General features: G+C 43.7%; 1 protein-coding gene across 2 annotated transcripts in view; it reads left to right on the top strand.

The window, feature by feature from the left end:
* The first annotated feature begins 630 nt into the window (after window positions 1-630).
* TEX9 (testis expressed 9) overlaps window positions 631-23,217 on the top strand; it is a 29,671-nt gene continuing 7,084 nt past the window's right edge. The window contains exons 1-9 of one of the 2 annotated variants that reach the window (XM_066635429.1): window positions 631-703; window positions 824-945; window positions 2,654-2,717; window positions 3,640-3,716; window positions 11,812-11,857; window positions 13,568-13,650; window positions 18,292-18,456; window positions 18,842-19,005; window positions 19,959-20,041. In XM_066635429.1, coding sequence (XP_066491526.1) covers window positions 653-703; window positions 824-945; window positions 2,654-2,717; window positions 3,640-3,716; window positions 11,812-11,857; window positions 13,568-13,650; window positions 18,292-18,456; window positions 18,842-19,005; window positions 19,959-20,041 — 855 coding nt within the window. In that variant the 5' untranslated portion in view covers window positions 631-652. The remainder of the gene's footprint in view (window positions 704-823; window positions 946-2,653; window positions 2,718-3,639; window positions 3,717-11,811; window positions 11,858-13,567; window positions 13,651-18,291; window positions 18,457-18,841; window positions 19,006-19,958; window positions 20,042-23,217) is intronic. The other variant, XM_066635430.1, reaches the window with a different exon arrangement.

Here is a 23,217-nt window from a genome sequence, read left to right as displayed (position 1 = left end):
GCAGCAAATCATAAAAGAATCAGGCCTGTAAAAAAGATGTTTAAAAGATGTTAAAAAGGCGGAGAACTCAGAAGGCTTGTTTAAACAGAAGGGTTTAAACAGACAAACACCAGTAAGAAGCGCAGGGTGAACAGGAGGGCATTTTTGAGTGCAGAAAAGCATGTTTTGAAGCCCTACTTGCCAAGCTGAGCCTCCTACCTCTGTTTATTGCATTGTATTTCTGGTCTTGCTGCCAGGCAGTAGGGCTTCAGGGGTCCAGTGAGTACCACCAGACACCATCTCCATTACCACTGGTTGAGAAACACTGCTGTAGATCATGGGTGCATCCTAATTCCGCCTCCCACCAGGGAGCTAAGCAAAGCTCTATGAACGTGTTCATATGTTCTTACAGGCACTCTGTCCTCCATTGAATCTGGTCACCCTGGCTGGGAGAGATCAGAGGAGGAGGGGGGGGCATTTCTTCTTCTGAGGCAGGTGCCTTGGAGCCCAATACTATGCCTGTCTACTCAGAAGTAAGTCCCATTATAGTCAATGGGGCCTACTCCCAGGCAAGTGTGGACGGGATAGCAGCCCCCCCCCCGCCTCCCGCGGTTGCCTAGCGAAGGCGAAGCGCAACCTGACCAAGCCGCTCCTCCCCTCAGGAGCGAGCAAAATGGCGTCGGGAGGCGTCGGCGAGGCCTGGCGGAGCGGCGCCTCTGCCGCGGTGAGTGGATCCTGCTCGGTCGAGCCCCGGGCTGGGCGCGGAGAAGGGGGGCGGCGGTGGCCGCTGAGGGGGCCTGACCGAGCCGCCGCCTTCCCCTCATGACCTCTCTGTGCCTTCCAGGTCCGCCCCGGCCGCTCCTCCGCCCGTCACGGTCCCTCTGCGGCGCCGGGCGCGGAGAAGGAGAAGAAGCAGAGCGGCTCGGCTGTGCCCGCCGCCTTCCTGGCCAAGGAGGAGGAGTACAAGTGAGTGGCCTCGGGAGGGAGCGCCAACCCCGGAGCCCCTCCTGTCTCGCTCGGCTTCCCATCGCAGGCTTGGCCCTATATATGGGGGGCGGTCCGCGTGCACTGCTTTAGCTGCAGAGCTCAGGTCGGCCAGGCAGGTAGACTGGCCTCCGGGTTGGCCTGGCCACGGCTTGCTGGCAGGTACACCTGTGCTCCCATAGCAGCTCTGCCCTCCTCCAGGTGGGTAGACCTGGGCTCCCAACTGAACTTGGGCCTCTGAGGCCAGGAGTTGCTGGGCAGGTATGGGCATGAAGAATGCCTGGGCTTGGAGACTGCCTGCCAGGTAGACCTGGGCTCCCATTGTGACTGCCCTCTGGAGCTGTCTCTTCCAGGTAGGCAGACCTGGGCTCCCAGTTGAACTCCCAGTGGGCAGGTATGGGCATGGAGCCCAGATCTACCTGCCCGGTAGACCTGGGCTCCCATTCCAACTCTGCCCTCTGAAGCTGCCTCTTCCACACAAGTACACCTGAGCTCCTGGCCAGGCACAGTCTTGTTGCTGAAACCCTGTCCAATGGGCATTCCCCTGGCACCCAGCTTCATTCCCCACCCTAGGGCCCAATCCTATCCAATTTTCCAGTGCCGTGCAGCTGTGCTAATAGGGCATGCACTGCATCTTGTAGTGGGGCAGCAGTCACAGAGGCCTCCTTAAGGTATGGGAACATTTGTTCCCTTAACATGGGGCTGCATTGTAGTTGCACTGGGGCTGGAAAATTGGATAGGATTGGGCTCCTAGAGGGCACCCTTCCCCACTGGCCCAACAGTTTGGGGGGCCATGTGCCCGTGGACCCCTCTTTGGATCCACATCTATCTAATCTGTCTAATCTAATCACATCCACCCTGATATATGCATAAGTATGAGATTCAGGTCCACATTATCAATTCCTTGCACCTTCCCAGGACTCTATCTACCCACTGCCCACCCTCACAATGCCTTCCCAGCACTGTTCATAGTAACCAAATAGATATACTTAGAGAGAACAGGAAAAGTTACCGTGAAGCTTGGCACTAGTGAAAGTTATTTTTGCACACTTGCTAAGAACCTGAGTAGGAATGGGTCATAATGTTGAAAAGGTGTATATTAATATTAACAACAACAATCTCCTGATACCTGAAGGTGGTGGAAGAGGCACATAATACAGGTGGAAGTATTTTACAGCATGTCTACTGGCTTCCTCTGTAAGATAATAGTAAAATCCTGTACATGCATACTCACAAGTAAGTTCAGTTGAGTTCAGTAGACCTTATTCTCAGGTAAGTGTATATAGGATTGCAGCCACATCTGGTTGCAGTACATTTTTGTTTGCCCTGATAGGTGACCAAGTTTTCCTAGGAGGTTAGAACTTCTTGCATTTTGACATATCAATCTTGTATGCATTTCTGTGGCACAAGATTCAGGTCATAAATGCAGTGCTGTTCCTTCTCATTTGTTTTGAGGAGGGCTTGAGCCAAAGCTTTAATAACAACAGAAAATATTCTACTTTGTAAGTTAGGAAATTGTGCTTTTTGTCCTTCTGGTAATAAATGTGCACCCTATTTTCTTCTGTACTCTTTTCAAGTTCCATTTTAGAGCTTTTTCTCTGCTATTAAATTCTGGAATACCGGCCTCTTTGTCATTCTAAGTCAATGGCCTTTATCTCATAAAGAGTAATGTTCTGAATTATAATTTTAGGCGCCTAAATGCAGAATTGGAAGCAAAGACAGCAGAACTGGTGCGTGAGGCTGAAGAAGTCATGGTAAGTTATGTTAAGTTCCTCTGCCCTATTCCTTTGCTCCCCCCCCCCCAATTTACAATGTGAGGAAAATGATACTGACTTACCTTACTGGGTTATTGTAAGAAAATGCGTGCCAGATGCTTATGAACACTCTAAAACATTGTATTTTATACCCCAGTGCCTGTCTTCAAAGTTCCCTGACATAGCTGGTTGGAAGATTTTCTTCTATGCATGTTGCTTTTGTCTTTGTGATAGATCAGTTTCTGTGCCTTTTTAGGGTGTGGGGTGCTGTGGTGTAAGCCTTGGATGTGATTACTACTATGACAGTATGTGAGTTAGTGTTTCTCTTGCTTCCTTGTGGAATATGCCTTCAGTATTAAATTGTGTATTTTTATTAGGTATGTTAATTTTTATCTATTATTGTGAGCTATGTTGGGATCAAAAAAGGTAGGATAGAAATCCTTGGGTAATGAAAATAAAGATAAATTAAAATAACTGCTGTTTTTCCACTTCATCTGCTAGTCCAAGGAATGGATTTATGTGGCTCTGGGAACTATGCAGACATATCTGAATGCAATGTCACTGTTAATGATTTTGGTTCTTCATTAAGGCTGGAAGTCTCAACTGGAAACATGCATTTCTTGAGAGGTCCAGCAGGTCACCTGGCTCTGCATGCTGTTGTGGTGTCACAGAAAAGCTTTGTGTCACTGCAGTGCTTGGTGTGCTGAAGTGTAATGGAAAAGATGTGGAACAGAACTGGGGAGCAAAAATCCACAAAGGCTTTTTTGCTCTGAAGTTGAAGTAGCTGGGCCTAATCAGGGTCAAATAACAACTCTGAATCATCAGAGTGCCCGATTATGATTTTTTTGATGGCTGCTATTTTGAGGTTGTGTGAAATTGATGTATTTTTGTTGTGTATATCCTCTTTTTTTCTTTATTGAAGAGAGATCAACAAGAAATGTTGTCCAAGCCGGTCTCTGCCCAGATTGAATTGTTTGATGAAGAGGCCAAACACCAGAGGTAAATGTTTTGTGTGCTTCCGAAAGGATAAAGACTTACTTTGATGATATAAAGAAAAAGTATGAATGGTGTTGAGAGAGCAAATGGAGAGACTTTTTCCAACCTCTCTTGTAATACTGGGTTTACTAAATAAAATTACTTCATGCAACTCAAAAATTCACACACAGGATTTGAGATGGCGTGATGACCTGAATTCAGGGCTCTACACATACTCTGTCTCATGTTCAGTCTGTGGCTTCTTCAATTGAAAAGCACTTTGGTTGGTCTAAGAAAGGGTTCCTTCTGAGACTCTGGCCTGTCAATAGAGACAATATTTTAGTTGTGCCTAGACCACTACTTTATGTTCTACCTGTCCTCTTACTGATTCACTGAACCTTCTATGTGTCAAGATGTACAGGTCTATTAAGGGTTTCTGAAGTCTTGCAGTTCTATTCCATGAGTTATTCAGGTCTCTTGCCTACTTGAAAACGATAAGGCTGCTCTTGGCAACAGTCTCTGAGGTGCATCTGCTTTCCTCACATTTAGAATGGCACCCAGTGTTCCTGCTGGCCCCATAATTTCCCACTCCCATTTCCTTTCCCTGAGTGGCTTCCCCACTGATTCCTCAATCCAAGACTGTTGCTTTACAACATGATATCACTGTCAGGAAGTTTACAATATCACCAAACACTGACTGATATTCATGCATCCTTTCCAATATGGGAAGGTTAAAACTGCCCAGATTTCAATATCATGAATTTTCAGTTCCAACTTGCATTAATGGAAGTTGTTGAGAACCATGTAGCTGTCAGTTGGACCCTCTTTTTCATAGGAATCTGTTTTAAAGCAACATTTTGCTGTATGAACATTTGCAAGAGAGGCTTATGATGCTAGTGAAAGCTGTGAAATTGCTGAGAAGCAGCAGATCATCCCGAATGGAGAATACTCCATATTAGTAAGAAGAATATGAGCGAATGCTGGCTTTCCTAAAGCTCCAAGATTTAAGTGGTAGGATAATCCATAGAGTTTGGCTGAATAAACAATAGAGGCAAATATTAATTGTGGGAATGAGATTGAAAGGCAACCAGTTTAACTCTGGAAGGCTACTTTTGTCTGTTACTCTGTTATCTTAGGCTGCAGTCCTAACCACACTTTCCTGAGAGTAAGCCCCATTGAACAAAATAGGACTTACTTCTGAGTAGACCTGGTTAGAATTGTGCCCTAAGTCCATTGGTCAAATCTACATATGTTTGCACTGCAATAAAATCATTCTGGAGAAAAAAGCATTATCTCTTTTGTCTTTAGATGATACAAGCATATGTAATAGTAGGCATCCTTCCAGAAGAGGCATTATCACCTGAGATCAGGCAGAGAAGAATGCCTCTTTTTAGAAGGGTCTTGGTACCCATGTAAGTACTTAACTTTAAACATGCTCTTGCTTTGAGCTGGGGCACCCTTTTCCTTTTTAATCTAGCAACAGATTTAAATTTGATTTAGGTCAAAATCTAAATTTCCTCCGCTGATGCAGCCATGCCAGTGGGGCATGTGTTGCATCCTGTGGTGGTGGTGGGGGAGACACGGAGGCCTCCTTAAGGTAAGGGAACATTTTTTTCCCTTACCTCAGTGCTGCATTGTGGCTACATCTGCACTAGAAAGTTGGATACGATTGGGCCATTAATTATATAAATTAGCAGCCCAATCCTATCACTTACCCCGCCCCCCTGCCAATGCAGCGGTGCAAAAATGGTGACTGCTGTATTCTGTAGTGATGGTGGAGCAGTCCAGGAAGTCTCCTCTGGTTGAGGGAACATTTGTTCTCTTACCCAGGGGCAATATTCTGCTGGCTAAATAGCTGGCATAGGTCCGTGTGGTCCCATGCTGTGGGATTGCATCTGGGAAGGGAGATAGGATATTGGCAGTGCCAGTGGTTGATCCCGCCCCCCATCCCAGTTTTTGCTTCCTCCCTCTTCTACTCTCCCACCACCCCCTCCTGTGACTTTCCTTCAGCAAGCGACTTACCTTCAGCGAGCAGGCAGGAAAATACAGACCTTCCTGCTGACACTGCCGGTAGCACGCTAAGTGGCACACTGTTGGAGTGCCTTTTGCGACTGGCGCTGACTACTTTACAGTTGTCAGCACCAGCGCAGGAGGTGTGCTGCCAGCGGGCTGCACGCATAGGATTGGGCTGTAAATGTTGCAGCCCTGATTTCCATAACAGGGAGTGAACAATGAATGTTAGACATCCGTTTCTGTCTCACACATTATTATTTTGAAGGGAAGCCCTTGCTGAGTGTGTTATAATTTTCAACTTTGTTTAAATTTGGTGACTTGGAAGCTGGGTGATCAACTGGCTAAAAGTCTTGAATTGATGGATATCCTAATACTGGCTGTAGAGCTCATTCTCTTTTAAATTTTAGGAGTATTTTATTTGGGAAGGGGGGATTTCCTTGTCTCTAACCAGGAACCAAAACTGGGGTGGAATTGGAAAATAAGTGTATACAAGGAGCCTTTTCTCTAGCAAGACTGTTGGTTCATGTCACCTCAAACTGTCTGCCCTCTGGATCAACTTTCTAGAGTTTCAGCAGATAGGTCTTTTCCAATTCTGCTCCCTGACTGAGACCTTTTTAATTGGAGAAGCCAAGGCTTGGACCTGGGATCTTATATCTGGACATGCTCTGCAACAGAGCAATAAGAGAGAGAACCAAGGGAGCTAGTTAATCAAGATAAGAGGAAGGAAAGGGAGACTAACACACATATATCCTGCCATGTGTGCCTGAACAATATAACTGCAGTGTTTAAAATCATGAAAAATCTTTGATTAGGCTGTTTGTGTCTTTTTTTTTAAATGTTAATATCCCTCCAGCTGTCCTTTGAATTTGATTGAGTGATTTTCTTTTTACAATCCAAAAGGAAAGTGGCTCTGCCATGGACCTTTTGTTCAACTGTCTGTTTCATAGGACATAGCTGGGGTGAGGCATGTGGTGTGGGCATGTGGCTGGATGGGAACAGGATTCCAGGAACACAAAGGACTTGCTCAGGCATGTGCCTCTCATGTTTACGTCCAGTCAAACAATGATTCAGACTGCCTACTAGAGCTCAAGTAAGCACACTGAGTCGTGCAAGCAAGGGATGACTGCTGACCCATCTTGATAGGGTGTGAAATGTGTACATAGATGTGTACATCAGATGACATGTAGAATCTTGTGAAATATTTTTAAAGGCTCCAGACCGCTGTAAAGAAATAAACAGAATCTATAATACGTATATTGCAAATGTGCAATAAAGATCACTGGAAGAATCTGTGGTCTGGCCCGCCTCTGTAGTATGATAGAGATGTTGTCTCTGAAGATAATAAGTGTCTTTCAAGCTGAAGCAATTGTTTTGTGACAACAGTCACTGTGTGTAAAATCAAATGCCAAAGAGATTCACTCTGCCCAAGTCCTTTGCGTCCATAGCTTGTCATGTGAGCTGCAGTTTATGTGAGGAAGATGCAATATTCACATCATATTTATTTCATGAATGGTTACCATTTTTATTCCACTTTCTGGATGGTTTACTCATGATTTCTGTTCTTGGCTATTTTGGCATCTCTTTTTTACATCAGAGCTTCTCCCTCTTTAAATTTGTGGAGAGAATGTGAACCATAGTCCAGTGTACCTAGATGAGCAGGTCAGGATCTGTTGGGCCATCAAGGCTAGGCCAGGAACATTAAGAAACTATTAGGAGCATATTGTGTAGTCCAGTTGCAGGGGGGGGGGCAAGAGAGCATGCAAACTAGTTCAGGGATTATATCTGTAGAATGGTCAACTGTGCATCAGATCTTTTCCCCATGAATTCCTATGCAAAAGGAGTGGGGTTGCTGAGTTGGCCCAAACTTTAGATTCTACTGCTTCTGTTTCACGTGCCCGTATGCCTCTTTCAAAACAGTTGTAACAGAGAAATAGCATGTTGAGAATTAACTCCTCTTGCAGTCTTTTTAACTAGCACAAATAACACCCCCCAATGAATCATTGCTTTTCCGATTCTTAAATAATCTCACTTGTACCAGTTTGTGAGCCTGTGTTGTACCTGTGTGCAGATGTGCTTGGAACCACTGAATGAGTAAAGCACTCATGTCTCGCTCTCCCCTTCCCTCTTAAGGTTGTAATCTAATTCTCAGTTTTTTTTACCCCTGTATAGGTGTGTTGGGCTTCTCTGTTTCTGCCAAATCAGCTTTTCTGAAGGCAGTGATCCTTGCCTGTGACTGACAAGTGTCACTAGATTCTGGAAGTACAGTCTTTGTCTTATTCTCTGTACTGATCTCCCTAGTTTTCTCCTTCCTCTTTCCTTTCCTCTTTCAGAATAGTGTACTCATTTATTCCTTCCTCTTCTTCCAAGGTGCTGCCACTCTTCCATACTCCATTGATCTGGTATTACAGGTCTATACTCTGGAAGGTCATGTTGTTCATTAGGATCCTTCAGCTGCTTTCCTGCCTTATTGGGCTCTGCTTGGTCTCTGGCAAAACATCCTGAGACAATTCAGCAAAAGTAGTGGTTCACTACAACAGAGTTCCAGGGACCTTGTCAGTCCTACCTTGAGACCTGGAAAATGTTCTGCAGCCCAACCCTTTTAGGATGCATTAGCCTACTCCATCTGCTGATATCTGAAGACTCAGCCAGATGGTTCCTGTTTTAGCAGGCAGTTGAGATTTTTATTCAGAGATCTTGAATTGCCGGTGTGGGGAGCAATAGCTCCAATGTTCCTCTCTAGCACCAGTACAGTTGGTTGGCTGGACCAGTCACAGGCTCACAGCTGCTCCCAGTCAGGTCTGGGGAACAGCAAGATGTTGTGCTGTTTCCAGCCTGGAGCTGCTATGACTGCTCCAGTCTATTAGAGCAGCATCAGTGGTAGCTGAAAGGTCACTGGTCATGTACAATCCCAGCTTCCAGACGTTCTTGGAGCTTGTTGGAAATTGACTTCTGTGCAGTGATGCCAGACTAGCACAGCTAGGACCATATTGCCTTTGAGGAAAATTAAGTAATACGAGTATGCTTGGAGCTGGGCAAGCTGGGCTTGGAGCTGGGTATGTTGCCAAATATAGGGATTTGACTGCATTCTGAAGATTGTGGCATTGGCTCTCCTTTCATTTCACACCAGGTGGCTGCAACCAACCACCTTGGTGATAAACAGGGTAGTCATTAAATTCAGAGACAGTGTGGTAATGCGATTCCTATATAGCCAATGAGGCAAATATACCTTCACCAGTAGAGTTTGGAGTGGACTTTTTTACATGTTACTGTTTTGAGATCAAAATATTGACAGTGAAGTCAACCATCTCCTTATTGCTCTCTTGATTCAAGGACCACCAGATCATTTAAGAGTTGTCAGAGTTTGGTACTGCCGTATTCTTTAGACCCTCTTCCAACACCTAATTTCCCAATACATCTTAGGATGTATTTACAAGTCTTCTGCATTTTATTCCATGTGCTCCCAGGCACTGATTTATAAAGGGCTGCAATCTCACTTTCATGCTTCCTCCCTACCTATAACTTAAAAGATGGGTGGCATACACAATATCCTGTCAGTTTTGTTTGGTGGATAGGAATCCAATATGGCTACAGGTCCACATAGCCTCTGTCAAAACTCTGTTGTGTAAGAATTCTTCCCAGCTAGTGACAATTTTTCAAGGAACATGATCTCATGGAGGTAAAGGGTGTCACTCCATAGTGAGCTCTTGGGCATGTCTCTGTGTGGAGTTCAGAGTGAAGGAAAGAATTCGCTTCTTTTGGTAAGACACTGTGGGCCCAATCCTATCTAGTTTTCCAGTGCTGTTGCAGCTATGCCAGTGGGGTGTGCACTGCATCATGTAGTGAGGAGGCCGTCACAGAGGCGTCCTCAAGGTTTGGAATCATTTGTTCCCTTCTTCAGGGGTGCACTGTGGCTGCACCAGTGCTAGAAAGTTGGATAGGATTGTGCCCTGTCTCGCTCAGCAACGTGCTGCCTAGTATCACAATCTGTGAGACAAAAACTAGTCTTAAAATTTGGATCACAATATCAAAAAGAACCTGCCTGCAGTAGAACTGTATATTCTGGTAGGCTGAGCAGCAGGCCATTGTCACAGTTTGCCTGGGGTGATATTGTGTTAAGAACAATGAAGCTGCTTTATACTGAGTAAGATCTTTGTTCCATCTAGCTTGGTTTTGTTTACCTGGGTGGCAGCAGCTGTCCAGGGATTGAAAGGGATCTTTCCCAGCCCTACTTGGTGGTGTCAAGGATTGAACCTGGGATCCTCTGTATGCAAAGCATGCGCTCTACCACTAAGCTATGGCCCTTCCTTATCCCCTCTCCATTTCCTCTGAGTGGGGGAACATTCCAGGGCAGGCTGACATGGTCAGTTTCTTGCAGAAACATGTGATAGTTTCTTGTCTTGTCCCTTATGCATAGACAGTGGGGTGGATAGCTCAGGGGTGCAGATGGGATCATCTGGGGAACTCTGCATCTGATTCTATCTGCTACACCCTCCACTCAAAGCCAAGTTAGCCAGTTTCATAGCCTTTTCCTATCCTGCAGGTGAGTTTGAACAGACCATCCAAACTGCTGTCATGATCACTATTACTTATCCTTAGAGGTGGGTGAAAACTGTTTTATATTTTTGTGAATTTCAGGATTTTCCAAAGTTAGAAGTTCAGAATGGTGTTGTGTTTTTATTCCAAGGGCACATTTTTATAAATTATATTTCTGTTAAAAGTGTACTCGTTAGGTAATATAGGTGGTATAATGTCAGCAGATGCAGTCACATGCATGTAGAGGTGTTAGAAAATGGTTTTATTGATGGTAGATTTTGGGTTTTGTTTTTGTAGTGTTACAAAAAGAAGTGCAAAAAGCAGTGTTATGTGTTTCTATTTCATTATCACAGGAAAAAAAAACCACCTCTACTTAGCCTTCATTTGGCCTGCAATTCTATATATTTACCTCAGAGTAAACCCCACTGAAAATGGTGGATCTCACTTCTGTTTGAATATTTATAGGATTGCACTGTTAGTGGCCAAGGTTACTTCAGTTCTTCCTGTCGTAAACTTGGGTCTCACTCCCAGGGTTTTGGGTGCTCAGAGTTGTTGGTTCTGAACCCTAGAGCCCTCAAAGATCCCTGGTCGGTAGTACTGCCACCACCCTGTGATAGCCAGTGCCTCAGTCCAGGGAAACCAAGACCCTTTAGGCTTAATTATATCCCTTGTAGGCACTGAGCACTTTCTTTACTTAAAGTCTCAGTCCTCAAGTTTCTAGTCCACAATGAGGATTTTTGGTAGCTTGCTGAACGGCTAGGCAGGATTCTGAACCTTTGTCCCCAACAGACAATGAACCAACATGGTAAAAAGATTTTCTACTTTATTAAATACACAACGTTACAAAAAGGTTACAAAAGGCAGCAAATGCTAGAGGCATAAAAACTTCTAGGAAATATCAGCATAAAACAACAAAGCTAACTTGCTAACTCTATTATTCTCTAACCCTCACCTGGGTCAGCTTCTTTTGTAGATCCTCAGGCCAGTTACCTATGGCCACATGGTCCTGGTGGGGCAGGATGTGCACCCACCACCTCTCTCACCCAGAGACAAGGAACAAAGACCCTTTCCTCCGGAAGTGGGACTGGAAGCTCGCCCTCTCAGCTCTTCCCTCCCCCTTGGAGATCTACAGCTGCATTCCATCCTTGATGGGTGTCTTTCTGGCTCCTAGGTGCTACATAATCACCATCCATTGAGATGTAAATCCTAGCAGCCAGGAAATGCAAGCCACTTCTGTGTTACTGTTTTAGCTTGGTTCAGGCCTTGCAGTGTTACTAGGCCTGAACTGTACATATCCATGACACTTCCCATGTCCATAAAGGCAGGGGTGCATAGTGTCAATTTTGGAATCTCTGTGCATAACTTACAGGATTGTGATCAACTGTCAGTACTGCTTATGCCACCCATCTTGTTAGTAGGAGTGCCCTTTATTGAACCAAGAGAAGAGTAACTAAAAATTTGTTGTGTGTTTTGCATCACCTATCTCTCCACTTTCTAGTTGTATAAAATAGATGAAAATACATAATTTTATTCTTGAAAATCAGCTATTCACTGCAATTTTCTTTCTCTCTAGGGATTTACATTCTCCTGAATTACCCACTCTTCCTTTTGCACTAAAGGTGAGTGCACTCTCTTCCTCTTGCACTGTCCTCTTGAAGTGGAGGATAACATTTGCTGTGTGTTGCTTATAGTGACAGTGAAACAAGTGGGGGGGAGTGCTTGGGAGAGAAGCCTCCACTTTTCCATTAATATATAATTTGGCTAGATGCAAATAGCCTGTCTTGTGTATAATTTCTCTGCACCCAAGATAAACCCAAAATGTATCAAAGCTATTAAAGGCCTGCATGCTTTGTGGTTTTATCCCTTTTATTCAAGAAGATGTATATGCAAATCACAGAAGTTTTTACTGAAGTTCGGAGTATCAGTACATTTGGGAAATGTTAACGCTATTAATTATGGTTATTTCGCTGTCAGTACAATCCTACGCATGTTTTCTCAGAAGGAAAATCCATTAAGTGCATGTACAAAATGCCTTAGCCTTGTTTCCAAGTCAGCATGCACGAGAGTGAACTGACCAGGTGCATCCATTTATCTGAGAGAACGTCTTGAGACAGGTCAGCTCCAGAGACCAGGGCATGACTGAGAACCTTTAAGTTCTGGCTTAAGGGCAGGCACAGGGCATTCCAGGGGGTGGGCGGGGAGCAGGAGGCAGGGCTTGAACCCAGCAGTTATGCCAGATCTTAACCCTGTTCCCCGAGCAGCGCAGAGTAGCTCCAAGCCACTTCATTCTCCTTGGACTTGTGTCACCTCCTGAGGTAGTGCAGGTCCAAGCAGACCCATTGGGACTGTGGTGGCTTACCCGGGGGTAAGGGAAAGAGCTTCTTGCTTCCAACTGAGCAGACTCTGGCTCCAGTATTGTGCTGGATACAGGATGATTGCCAGGAGAGTGAGATCCTAAAATATATCCTGTTAGTTAATGCGCCAGACTTAGTAGAAAAGGTAGCTGCTTTCTTGGAATTAGTGGTGAAGAGCAGCAGATCAAGATGTGAAATCCAGGGGGATAGTTAACTACTACCACTATAATTTGTGTTTGAATCAGTGATTGTTTTATATTTGCCAATAAAGTTATTGACTGAAATCTGAGAGATCACTTATCTCTAGATAAGTTGAGAGGCAGCCAGCAACATAGGTGAGGGCTGGAGAGCTACTGCAAGGGCCAGTTTCACCTCAGCTGCTGAGGAAATCTGCCATGGTTGTGCCACACCTACAAGATCTGGCAGCAAGAGCTGCATCAAGGATGAAAAGTGCCCTAATTGGCTGCCTTTTCGATGTGACACCTGGCAGGTCACTGTTTGAGTTAGAAAGCAGAGCACACTGCACAACCAACCCAGCAGTCCTTATGGAAAATAGAAATAATTGTGCCCTGCCTCACAGAACTGGTGTTTTGAGAGCAAACAAGATAAGGACGGGAAACAGTGTGAACATCTGAAAGTGCTACAGTCAATAGGTGTATTGCTCTGCTCCTAGATGGATCACATCTGTGTTTCACACTGCCTCCAAGGGGCTTGGGGAGTGGACATTGGGCTACCCCACTGAAACCTCACAACAATCCTGAGAGACTGGCCTTGGCTCACCCAGTGACCTTCCTAACTGAACAGGGATTTGAACCTCAGTTCTGTGGTCCAATACTCATTTTCCGTGCCACAGGAGTAAACTGATGTTCAAAACTTTTACTACTTTTAATGAACTCTGAACAGCAGGAAGAGTGTTACTAGGAAGAAAGATGTGTGTTTTGTTTTTATATAAGTGTATTTTGTGGACTTCCTTAGCGACCAAACAAGAAGAAATCCAGCTCAGTGTTGACAGCTCGGACCAGGCCACAATCTGGGAAGAGAGGAAAAGGAACTTCCAGGTATAGCACATTTATTATTATTATTATTATTATTATTATTATTATTACTACTACTACTACTACTACTACTACTACTTCTAATTAATCCATATGGCACTGAGCTTCTCTTTGGTACATTAGTAAGTAACAGCAGCAACATGTGTGATTTTCTGTATGCAGCACTCTGTGGTCATGGTAATAACATAATCATAATGTGTTTTATTTAAATCCTCTATGTTGGAGTTTCTCAACCAGTAGTATTTGCATCACCGGTGGTACTTGAAGTGGTGTCCAGTGATATTTGTGGAATCCCCACCCATGTTGCATTGTCATATTGGCAATGCAACATGACAAGCAGTGGAAGGAGGCTTGGCTCAGCGGGCAGAGCTCTAGCATGTGATTTTTACATGCTTGAAAAAGCCTTCCCATCTGCCCTGAACCTCTTACTGATGTTTGTGTCATGTCTGGCCTCCCAATCCAGAAGTAACTGGCAAATGACATCATTGCCAGTTACTTCCAGTGGTACTTTCAATAGCTGGACCATAAGATCATAAGAACAGCCCCACTGGATCAGGCCATAGGCCCATCTAGTCCAGCTTCCTTTATCTCACAGCAGCCCAACAAATGCCCCAGGGAGCACACCAGATTACAAGAGACCTGCATCCTGGTGCCCTCCCTTGCATTGGCATTCTGACATAGCCCATTTCTAAAATCAGGAGGTTGCACATACGCATCATGGCTTGTAATAAGAACATAAGAACAGCCCCACTGGATCAGGCCATAGGCCCATCTAGTCCAGCTTCCTGTATCTCACAGCGGCCCACCAAATGCCCCAGCCACCAAATGCCCCATTAATCCGTAATGGATTTTTCCTCCTGAAACTTGTCCAATCCCCTTTTAAAGGTATCCAGGCCAGATGTCATCACCACATTCTGCGGCAAGGAGTTCCACAGACTTGACCACGTGCTGAGTAAAGAAATACTTTTCACACCTGCCTCAGGTGTGCCGCAGGATCAGAGGAGGCAGACAGCAGCTGCGTGCCCGTGTGCGGGAGAAGCGGCTGCTTTGAGCCTCCTGTGGCAGGCAGCACAAGCAAGGGAGCAACCAGGGAAGGGGCTGATGAGTCCGCTTGGAGCTTGCTCCTGCTACTGAGCATGACTCAGGCTGCAACCTGATCCTCACTTTCCTGGGAGTAAGCCCCGTTGGCTTCTGTGGGGCTTACTTCTGAGTAGACATGCATAGGGTTGGGCGTGAAGGAGGTTGTTGCCTTTCTGCATGCTGATTGGCCAACAAGAGAAGCTTGGAGGAGCCAGGAGGTGGGAGCTACTGAGTGAGTGAGAAGAGAGAGCCAGAAGCAGGCAAGCAGGTACATAGTGAGTGAGTCTGCTGAGGCCCCCAACCTAGGGTTTCAGGGTCCCTGAAAGTCCCTTTTCCTTGCCAGTTTGCCTGCAACTCCCCAAAGCGACCCTCCCTGCACTTTGGGGCTTTTAGAGGAAGGGTTCTGGGCCACAGTCCTATCTACACTTTCCTGGGAGTAACTGACTATAATGAGGCTTTCTTCTGAGCAGGCATGCATAGGATTGGGCTCTGGGAGTTCTACCCATTCACACTTACCTGGGAGTAAGCCCCATGACTATAATGGGGCTTTCTTCTGAGCAGGCGTGCATAGGATTGGGCTCTGGGGGTGCTAACTGTTGCAAGGCCAATCAGCAACTCAAATAAGCAACTCAGAATGACTCAGTACAGAGGGATGAAGGTTCACAGGCTTTTATTGAATTGTATACAATTGGTCCACGGGACTCATGTCCAAAGCATGGACCCTGTCTGAACTGTGGTCCTTAACTTTTATACTACACAATCCTTTGTCTGAAAATCTGGACTTCTCATTTGCTGAGAGTTTGACATCATAAATGGGGCTAATTCTTAATAGGATGTAGATAAAATATCATTTACATACAAGATGGAAAATAGGAGGGCAACAAGTGAGCAAAACCATTGATTGGCTCTTATTTACATACAGGTAGGGTTTCATCTTAAAACTTTGCCAAAATTACACAATTTTCAAAAGTTTCCAAAACCAATAGGGTTCGCTGTAATTATTCCATCCAGCACTGACCCTTACTCATATTTATCAATCTAACTAGGGACCTCTTTGAGAAAATAGGTTTTCATACTATCCTCATTAAAGAGAACACACGAACACTTAAACACAAGTGTGAAGACCTTAATTTGGCAGAACTTCTAATCTATTTATTGACATATATTCCTTTCAAACCCTTCTTAATTAGGATGGGTTTACTTGTGCCACTCATCTCTTCTCCTGGTTTTAGTATATTCCCTGTGGGCCCTCTGCAAACCTGTGTGAACCAGAGGTTATTAAACTTCTTTTTAACAGTTTTTTAAGATACTATATGTCTTAATTCTATTATAACTATTGTGACTAATTACTTTGAGTACATGCATTGAGGGCTCTATAGTGGTGTATATAAGTGACCTCTTCTCTTTAGTGGCTGGCTAAGACTTTAGCCAGCTTCTTGTGACTTTTCATAAATTTTAACATAAAACAAGCCAAATAGTACTCTGCATATGGGATTTCTTTTTAACAAATCCTTGACCTATTTACCTTCAAACCAATTACTCAGACATTACATGTCAAGCAAACTTGTTTGTGGCGACCCTGCATCAGCCCCCCTCTTTTCATCTCAGTTGCAATTCACACAAAGAACTCTTTCTTAAGGGTGGTCCTGGTTATCTAACTAAATGTTCTAAACTCGTCTCTGCAGGTGTCTGCCAAGAACATCCTTGCCAACTTAAGATAAGGATATCTGCAATGTTAAACCCTTTGTCTAGTTTTCTTAAAGCTTAACTAAAATCAAGCATTTTAGTTATTTAAGACTTACTTTTAATAACTACCACTACTATATGTTCCATATATGTTGGTTACACTTTTAAAGCAAAGACTAAATATATTCATATATATGTCCCGCATGTGTTTTTCCCTCTTTTGAAAACTTAGACGAATAAACAAGTGAGTCTTGGTATCAAGCATGCAATAGCCTTGGCCAGCCCTGTGCGCCTGCCAAGAAGGAGTCTTATCTTTGCTACTCCCTTTCTAAACTCCAAGGTGTGTAACTTCTGTCAGCAAGCAGCTTCTAAAAATAATTTTTCTTCAAGCAACTTGTCCTTGTTCTCTGTATTTCTATGCTCTTCACCATGGTGTTTATGTTGTAGTATTAAAAATGTCTTTACTGTGTAGGGGCAAAGGTCATCGTGCCTCACTAACCATTCACACTTACCTGGGAGTAAGCCCCATTGACTATAATGGGGCTTTCTTCTGAGCAGGCATGCATAGGATTGGGCTCTGGGGGTGCTACCCATTCACACTTACCTGGGAGTAAGCCCCATTGACTATAATGGGGCTTACTTCTGAGCAGGCATGCATAGAATTGGGCTTTTGGTTGCACTCTTTTTTCTCAAATACACAAGTAGGCAATTGGCACTTCTCTCTCCTCTTCTCCCCTACCCCTTTCCCAGGAATATTTCCCCCCCATCTCACAATCACAGTTAGCAACTCTCTTACTGTCCCTCCCCTCACTTGTCGGCACCTTCCAAAGATACAGAATCAGTGCCTCACATTCTCTCTTCCCCACCCCCAGTTTAATCCTGCACTTGTTTCAATCATGTCACCTCACTGCCCCTACCCACATTCTCCAGTACGTGATCAACCTGCCCTGTCTTTGCCAACACTTTCTGGCACTTTTGATAAGAATTTGAACGTAGAATTTTTCCTCCTTTTCAGAAACCACAGAGCCACTTCCCTCTCCATGCTTCTTGTCAATTTTTTTTGTCATGTAATGATTTAATTGTATTAATTTTATTAATTCAAGATTAACTGTAATGTAGTAATTTAATGTAAGTAAAAAACTGGTAGTGTGCCTTGACAATTTTAGTGCCTTGTCAGTGTGCCGCAAGCTGGAAAAGGTTGAAAATGACTGATCTAGAGGTTCAATGTAGCCATCATGGTTAATAACTACTGATTGACCTATAGTCCACCATGAATATTTGGAATACACTTTTTAAGTCATCTAAGCCAGTGACCAACAACATCCAAACTTTGATTTTTCTCCTTTACTTAAAGCAGATGAATTGTAATCTGCTTGCACATGCACACAGACCATTTTCCCCCTCCCAACCCCCACCTCTCTGTTGCTGCTGCACTTGCTTTAAATGAGGGTAGCTAGGAAACAGCTAGCAGGCAGGGAAGGCAGAATTTCCAATGTGTAAAATGTTCTCAATAGAGCTATTGAGACTCCCTCTGTATATTTTAAAATACAGGCAACCAGATTCTACACAAGCACTTCATTTGCATTTCAGTCGAAGACTTCTGTGAACAATAGTCTGGGACAGAGCAAAGGGATGTTTCAGTTGCACAAAAAAACTCCCCTCACCTCCAAAGAGTCCAGTTCTGCCCACCCACAGGTTTGGTGGGCCCTGCGGGTTCTGAATCCACACATAACACACATAACAGGTTTTGTATTCCTTTGGATGCAAGGGCAATCTGGCTATGACATCCATTGCCTTATTGGCCACCAGGATTGATTTGTGGGGTTCAAGACCTGTAGACAAGGAGGCTCAGGGGATTGTTTTGTCTCCCTTCCTCAGAGCCTCTGAGCATAGTGAAGAGTCGGCCGGAAGCAGCACATGCTGCTCGCCTCAAGGACATTGGAGTACTGCTGCTTCTCCCACCGCCACCTCACGCAACACACCCCCCTCCTGGCTCCCAGGGCGGACTGCGCCTCCCGCTTGCAACGCCACTGATCCAAGGAGGTTAGCAACAAGTTTAGATATAAATCACATAAATAATGAGCATTATTAAATTATCAACCAGCAACCCCCTGATGTCCTTCCTTTCTAAGGAAGTCAACTTTGAAGTCAAAGCCTTTCTAAGGAGGCCAACTTTAGAAACTGAAAGTCGAGAGACAATCTCCTGCAGCTGTTCGCTCCAGCAGGGAGCATTCATATCCATGCATCAGCAGCAATATTCCAATACACTAATATTATGGGTTCTGTGTACAATGCTGTTTTTTCCTACAATGTTTCCTCCAAAAATCTTATCAAACTGATAGTGAAGTTCCCTGCATATCGAACAAGCAATTTTTGTAGTGGTTTGGTGTCAAAATGCTTAGAAAGAAAACACTGTCTGTCTTTTCAGTGCAAAGCTAAGACCACATGATGTCCAGAGTGCTGCCAATGTTGCGGTCCTAGACTTTTCTCTTGCAAAGACAATTAGTAAAATCGAAGGACAACTAGAAGATGGAAACTTCCCTGAGATAGAAGATGACATTATCCCTGGTGGAGGAAGTGAAATTGGAACAGGTGGGCCTGTTCTTAACCATTCTTTCCTTACCATTTCTTTACTGTGTGTGGCTTCTCTGGGCCTCAGAAAGATTCTGGATGCAACCAGAACAAGATTCCAGTCATGTTCTGTGGATTGGAACCCACAGATTTCATTCTCAGCAGGTTTTGTTATCTGCGGGGGTCCGGGAACTGATCCCCCATGGATACCAAGACTCCACCAGTACAAAGTGTTTTACTGAAATTCTCCCATGTCTCAGATGTTTTTCTCCTTAGCTGAGAATGGTGGGGGTAAAGCCCAGTGAAGCAAGAAAATGGATGCGTGTCTTAGCAGGTGGCAGGGAAATGTATTCCTATGTAGGCATTTATTGTGCATCTTTTGATGTTGTCACAGAATATCCTGCCTGCCTGCAGAGTGACTGCTCTTGGCAGCAGATCCAGCAAGGAACTGCTTTAGAAATAACTTCCTATAGGGGGGCTGCTGGTAAAGTGGCTTCCATGATTGCATGAAATAGCTCTGTATGGTCCCTTTAGATCTAGTGTCTCCAGTCCAGGTTGAAGTTAAAGTGAAATATGTCCTATCATTGCTAGTCTTTGAAACTTGAAGAACTTGAGTATATAATTACCAACTCACTGGATATATTCTGAAATAAAGGCAAAAGCAGGTATGAGCTTCAAACTTGTACATAAGAGAAGGAATTAAAAGGTCCCATTCCTGGTTTAGGATCCTTTGGTTTCCCTCAAACCAGAAAGTGAATCTTCTAAACTCCTCCCCGTGTGTGGAGGAAGGGAATGGGGGACTGTGCAAGCCCAAGGCAGCTCATGCTTGTGATGGCGATCTGTGGCTTACAATTGTGTCTGAATTCAGCCAGCATGTGTGCTTATAAGTATATAGCTAAAAACGTTTGTGGTTCTTTTTCTGTCAAGTCTAGAACTGTGTGTCAAGTGAAATGTGATTATGTGACAATTTGCAGAGGCTCAAATCCGGTTCCTGAAGGCAAAACTGCATGTTATGCAGGAGGAGCTGGATACCATAGGGCAAGAATGCACTAAGAAGGTAAGAGCGGAAATGCTGGCAGTTCTTCCAGTGCAAATGTAGCAACTGGCTTATATGGCAGACTACCCCATCAGCTGGCTTTAGATACTTGCTTCAGTGGGACAATTAATAGATTTTGTCCCTTGTGCGCACACCCAACATTGCTTTCACTTATGAATTAATAAGTGGCATGAGCAGTGTGCTGCCTTCCAAATGTTTCTCCTCAGAAAATGGGGTGCAGAGAAGAAGAATCACCCAGGTCATGCTGGGAGTGTGTATACTTTCCTCTGGTGGACAACTGTATAAATTTGGTGTGGCCTTCGTGGTCTGAAGCCCTCAATTCCTTCAAGAGTATACTGTAGGGGTTGTAATTCAGCATAAGAAAGAATTGACAAGATCTATTGTTCAGTTTCACCTATGCTATCACAGCCATGCCTCTCTTCTCCCCTCAAGCCTCTTTGTCTTCACCCTCATTTCTGACCTAGTTGGCACATTGTCTCTTCAGTCTTCACCTTGGTCCTCTCTTCTGACGTTTTGCTTTCTCACATTTTGTCCACTGAATCTATTTCAGTCTCTGTGTTTGATGGGTGTGGTGGTAGGATGTGTTTCAAAAGCAGCAACCTTCCTGCTCAGAACTTTTATTTCTGAGGTTGTTCTTACATTAAAAATGAGGAGCTGTGTCCAAGCTAAGTAATGACAAACTCAACAGTTGCAGGGCTGGGTATTAATATGCTTCTTCCATCTAATCTCTCTTTGCAACTGGATATGAGATGGGGAGAAGAGTTACTCCCTGCAGTGGTGGTCTTAAATCCCATTTCTTCTTTCCTCATTTTTGGAATTTCTCACATGGTATGGAGAAAACCGCTCTTGTGCAATTCCTGCCGTGCATCCCTGTCAACCATTCCCAATTCTGAAATGGTGTCCAAGCGATTTTGAAGAACACCAGTCAGAGACTGTTCTCTCTCCTTGTCCACCTTCCTTGTCTTTTCTCTGCTTTGTTTTTCAGATCTATCCTTCAAGACCCGTCTCTTTTATCTATCAAGTTAGTGTTCTGTCCTCCCAGGTAGGTGCAGTAGAGCACCTGTTTTGCATGCAGGAAGTCCCAGGTTCAGTTCCTGGTAGTATCTCCCAGGTAGGACCAGAAAAGGCCAGTGTCTGAAACCCTGGAAAGCTGCTGCCAGTCAGCACAGACAGTGTTGACTTAGATGGACCAATGGTCTCACTTGGTAGAAGGCAGCTTCCCATGTTCCATTAAGGAACTAAGTGCACTGTGAGTGGTGGTTCTGTTTTATCCTTTCCATAATCCTGCAGGGTAGGTGAGGCTGAGAGAGTAACTGGCCTCAAGGGCTCCCAGTCAGCCTCATGCCTGAGCAAGGCCTTGAAATCCTATCTGTCCAAGTCCAGCAATTGATCAATTACACAATCCTTCTTCCCTTCTTCTGTCACTTGAATTGACAACATTGCATTACAAAAAAAAAATCTGTAGGCTAGAATATGAATCTTCTGTGTTCTGCAATGTTGTGGATTACTGCAATCAGCTAAAACTTTGTTAAGTTTAAGTTGACAAAATGCTTTTTTAAGAGCCAGAACTACAGATACAGATGCCCATGTAACACCCCTATCACATATGAATCCTCAAACCATAGATACTAATGACAAAAGTGGTTCTGAACCTGTGATTTGCTTTCGGAGGCCTTAAATTTCAGGTATAAGCAGAGCAAGATTCAAGTAAAATACATGCCTCAACTATCCAAGTTTATAAGGCAGATTGTAATTTGGAAGCATTCTGTTGTTGTCTGAGTAATCATAAGAATAACCTTTTAAACCATATATTCTTCAACATGCAAATACGTTCTTATAGACACAGCTCTTTACGGAGAATCCACCTATGGAAGAGCAGGGATCACTTAACTCTGGAGAACTTATTTTTTTAACTTATTTTTATTTACAAATAAAACAAGAGAAAAAAATACATTCCCTCAAAGTACAGCAGTAGTGAAGTCATAAATTGTAATTACTTATATTTCTAATCCATATTTTCTGTTAATCTCTGACAGCCGCTCTTATCTCCGTTTTTATCTTCCTCATCTGTCCAGGTTAAATCTATATATAATATCTCTATCCCTTAGCCTATCTTATTTTTTTATAAACACTTCCATTTATTTGCTATAATTTTTCCCTATTACACATAAGATTTTCATTCCATATTTGCCATATAATAACATAAAATTTTCAATCTTTACCCAGTAAAGAAAAATACCTATAAAGAAAGGTTATTGAAAAACACTCATCCTTGAAATATACATTTGATAATTTGACCCTTTTTTGACAGTTCATCTTATTCTAATATTATATCCCTCCCCAGATGTTTTACCTAGTTATTCGTATATTTTAACCAACTCCATACAAGATCGAAATGTAGCTCTCTCCCTACCACAACTTCTTCCCAGTTAACCTATACATGCTCTAATTTCTCTCTTATTTTAAAAACACGTAAAGTTCTTAACATCATACAATTCTTTATAACTAAATAAATTCTTTATATAAATATATAAATATAAATATACGTATATTTATATATATGTGTAAATTCTTTATAACTAAACAAATACATCTATCTTCATATCTCATATGTATATTTCATTTTATGTACTTCCACATACATCTACCATATATCATAAAGATCTTATTTGTTAATTTCAAACCTCAAATTAAAATATATATTTTTATATAAGAACATAAGAGCATAAGAACAGCCCCACTGGATCAGGCCATAGGCCCATCTAGTCCAGCTTCCTGTATCTCACAGCGGCCCACCAAATGCCCCAGGGAGCACACCAGATAACAAGAGACCTCATCCTGGTGCTCTCCCCTACATCTGGCATTCTGACTTAACCCATTCCTAAAATCAGGAGGTTGCGCATACACATCATGGCTTGTACCCCATAATGGATTTTTCCTCCAGAAACTCGTCCAATCCCCTTTTAAAGGCGTCTAGGCTAGACGCCAGCACCACATCCTGTGGCAAGGAGTTCCACAGACCGACCACGCGCTGAGTAAAGAAAAATTTTCTTTTGTCTGTTCTAACCCGCCCAACACTCAATTTTAGTGGATGTCCCCTGGTTCTGGTATTATGTGAGAGTGTAAAGAGCATCTCCCTATCCACTCTGTCCATCCCCTGCATAATTTTGTATGTC

Source organism: Tiliqua scincoides, chromosome 8, assembly GCF_035046505.1.
Source record: "Tiliqua scincoides isolate rTilSci1 chromosome 8, rTilSci1.hap2, whole genome shotgun sequence".
Lineage (NCBI taxonomy): Eukaryota > Metazoa > Chordata > Lepidosauria > Squamata > Scincidae > Tiliqua > Tiliqua scincoides.
The sequence above is the reverse complement of the archived record's forward strand: the minus strand, read 5'-3'. Positions and strand labels throughout refer to the sequence as shown.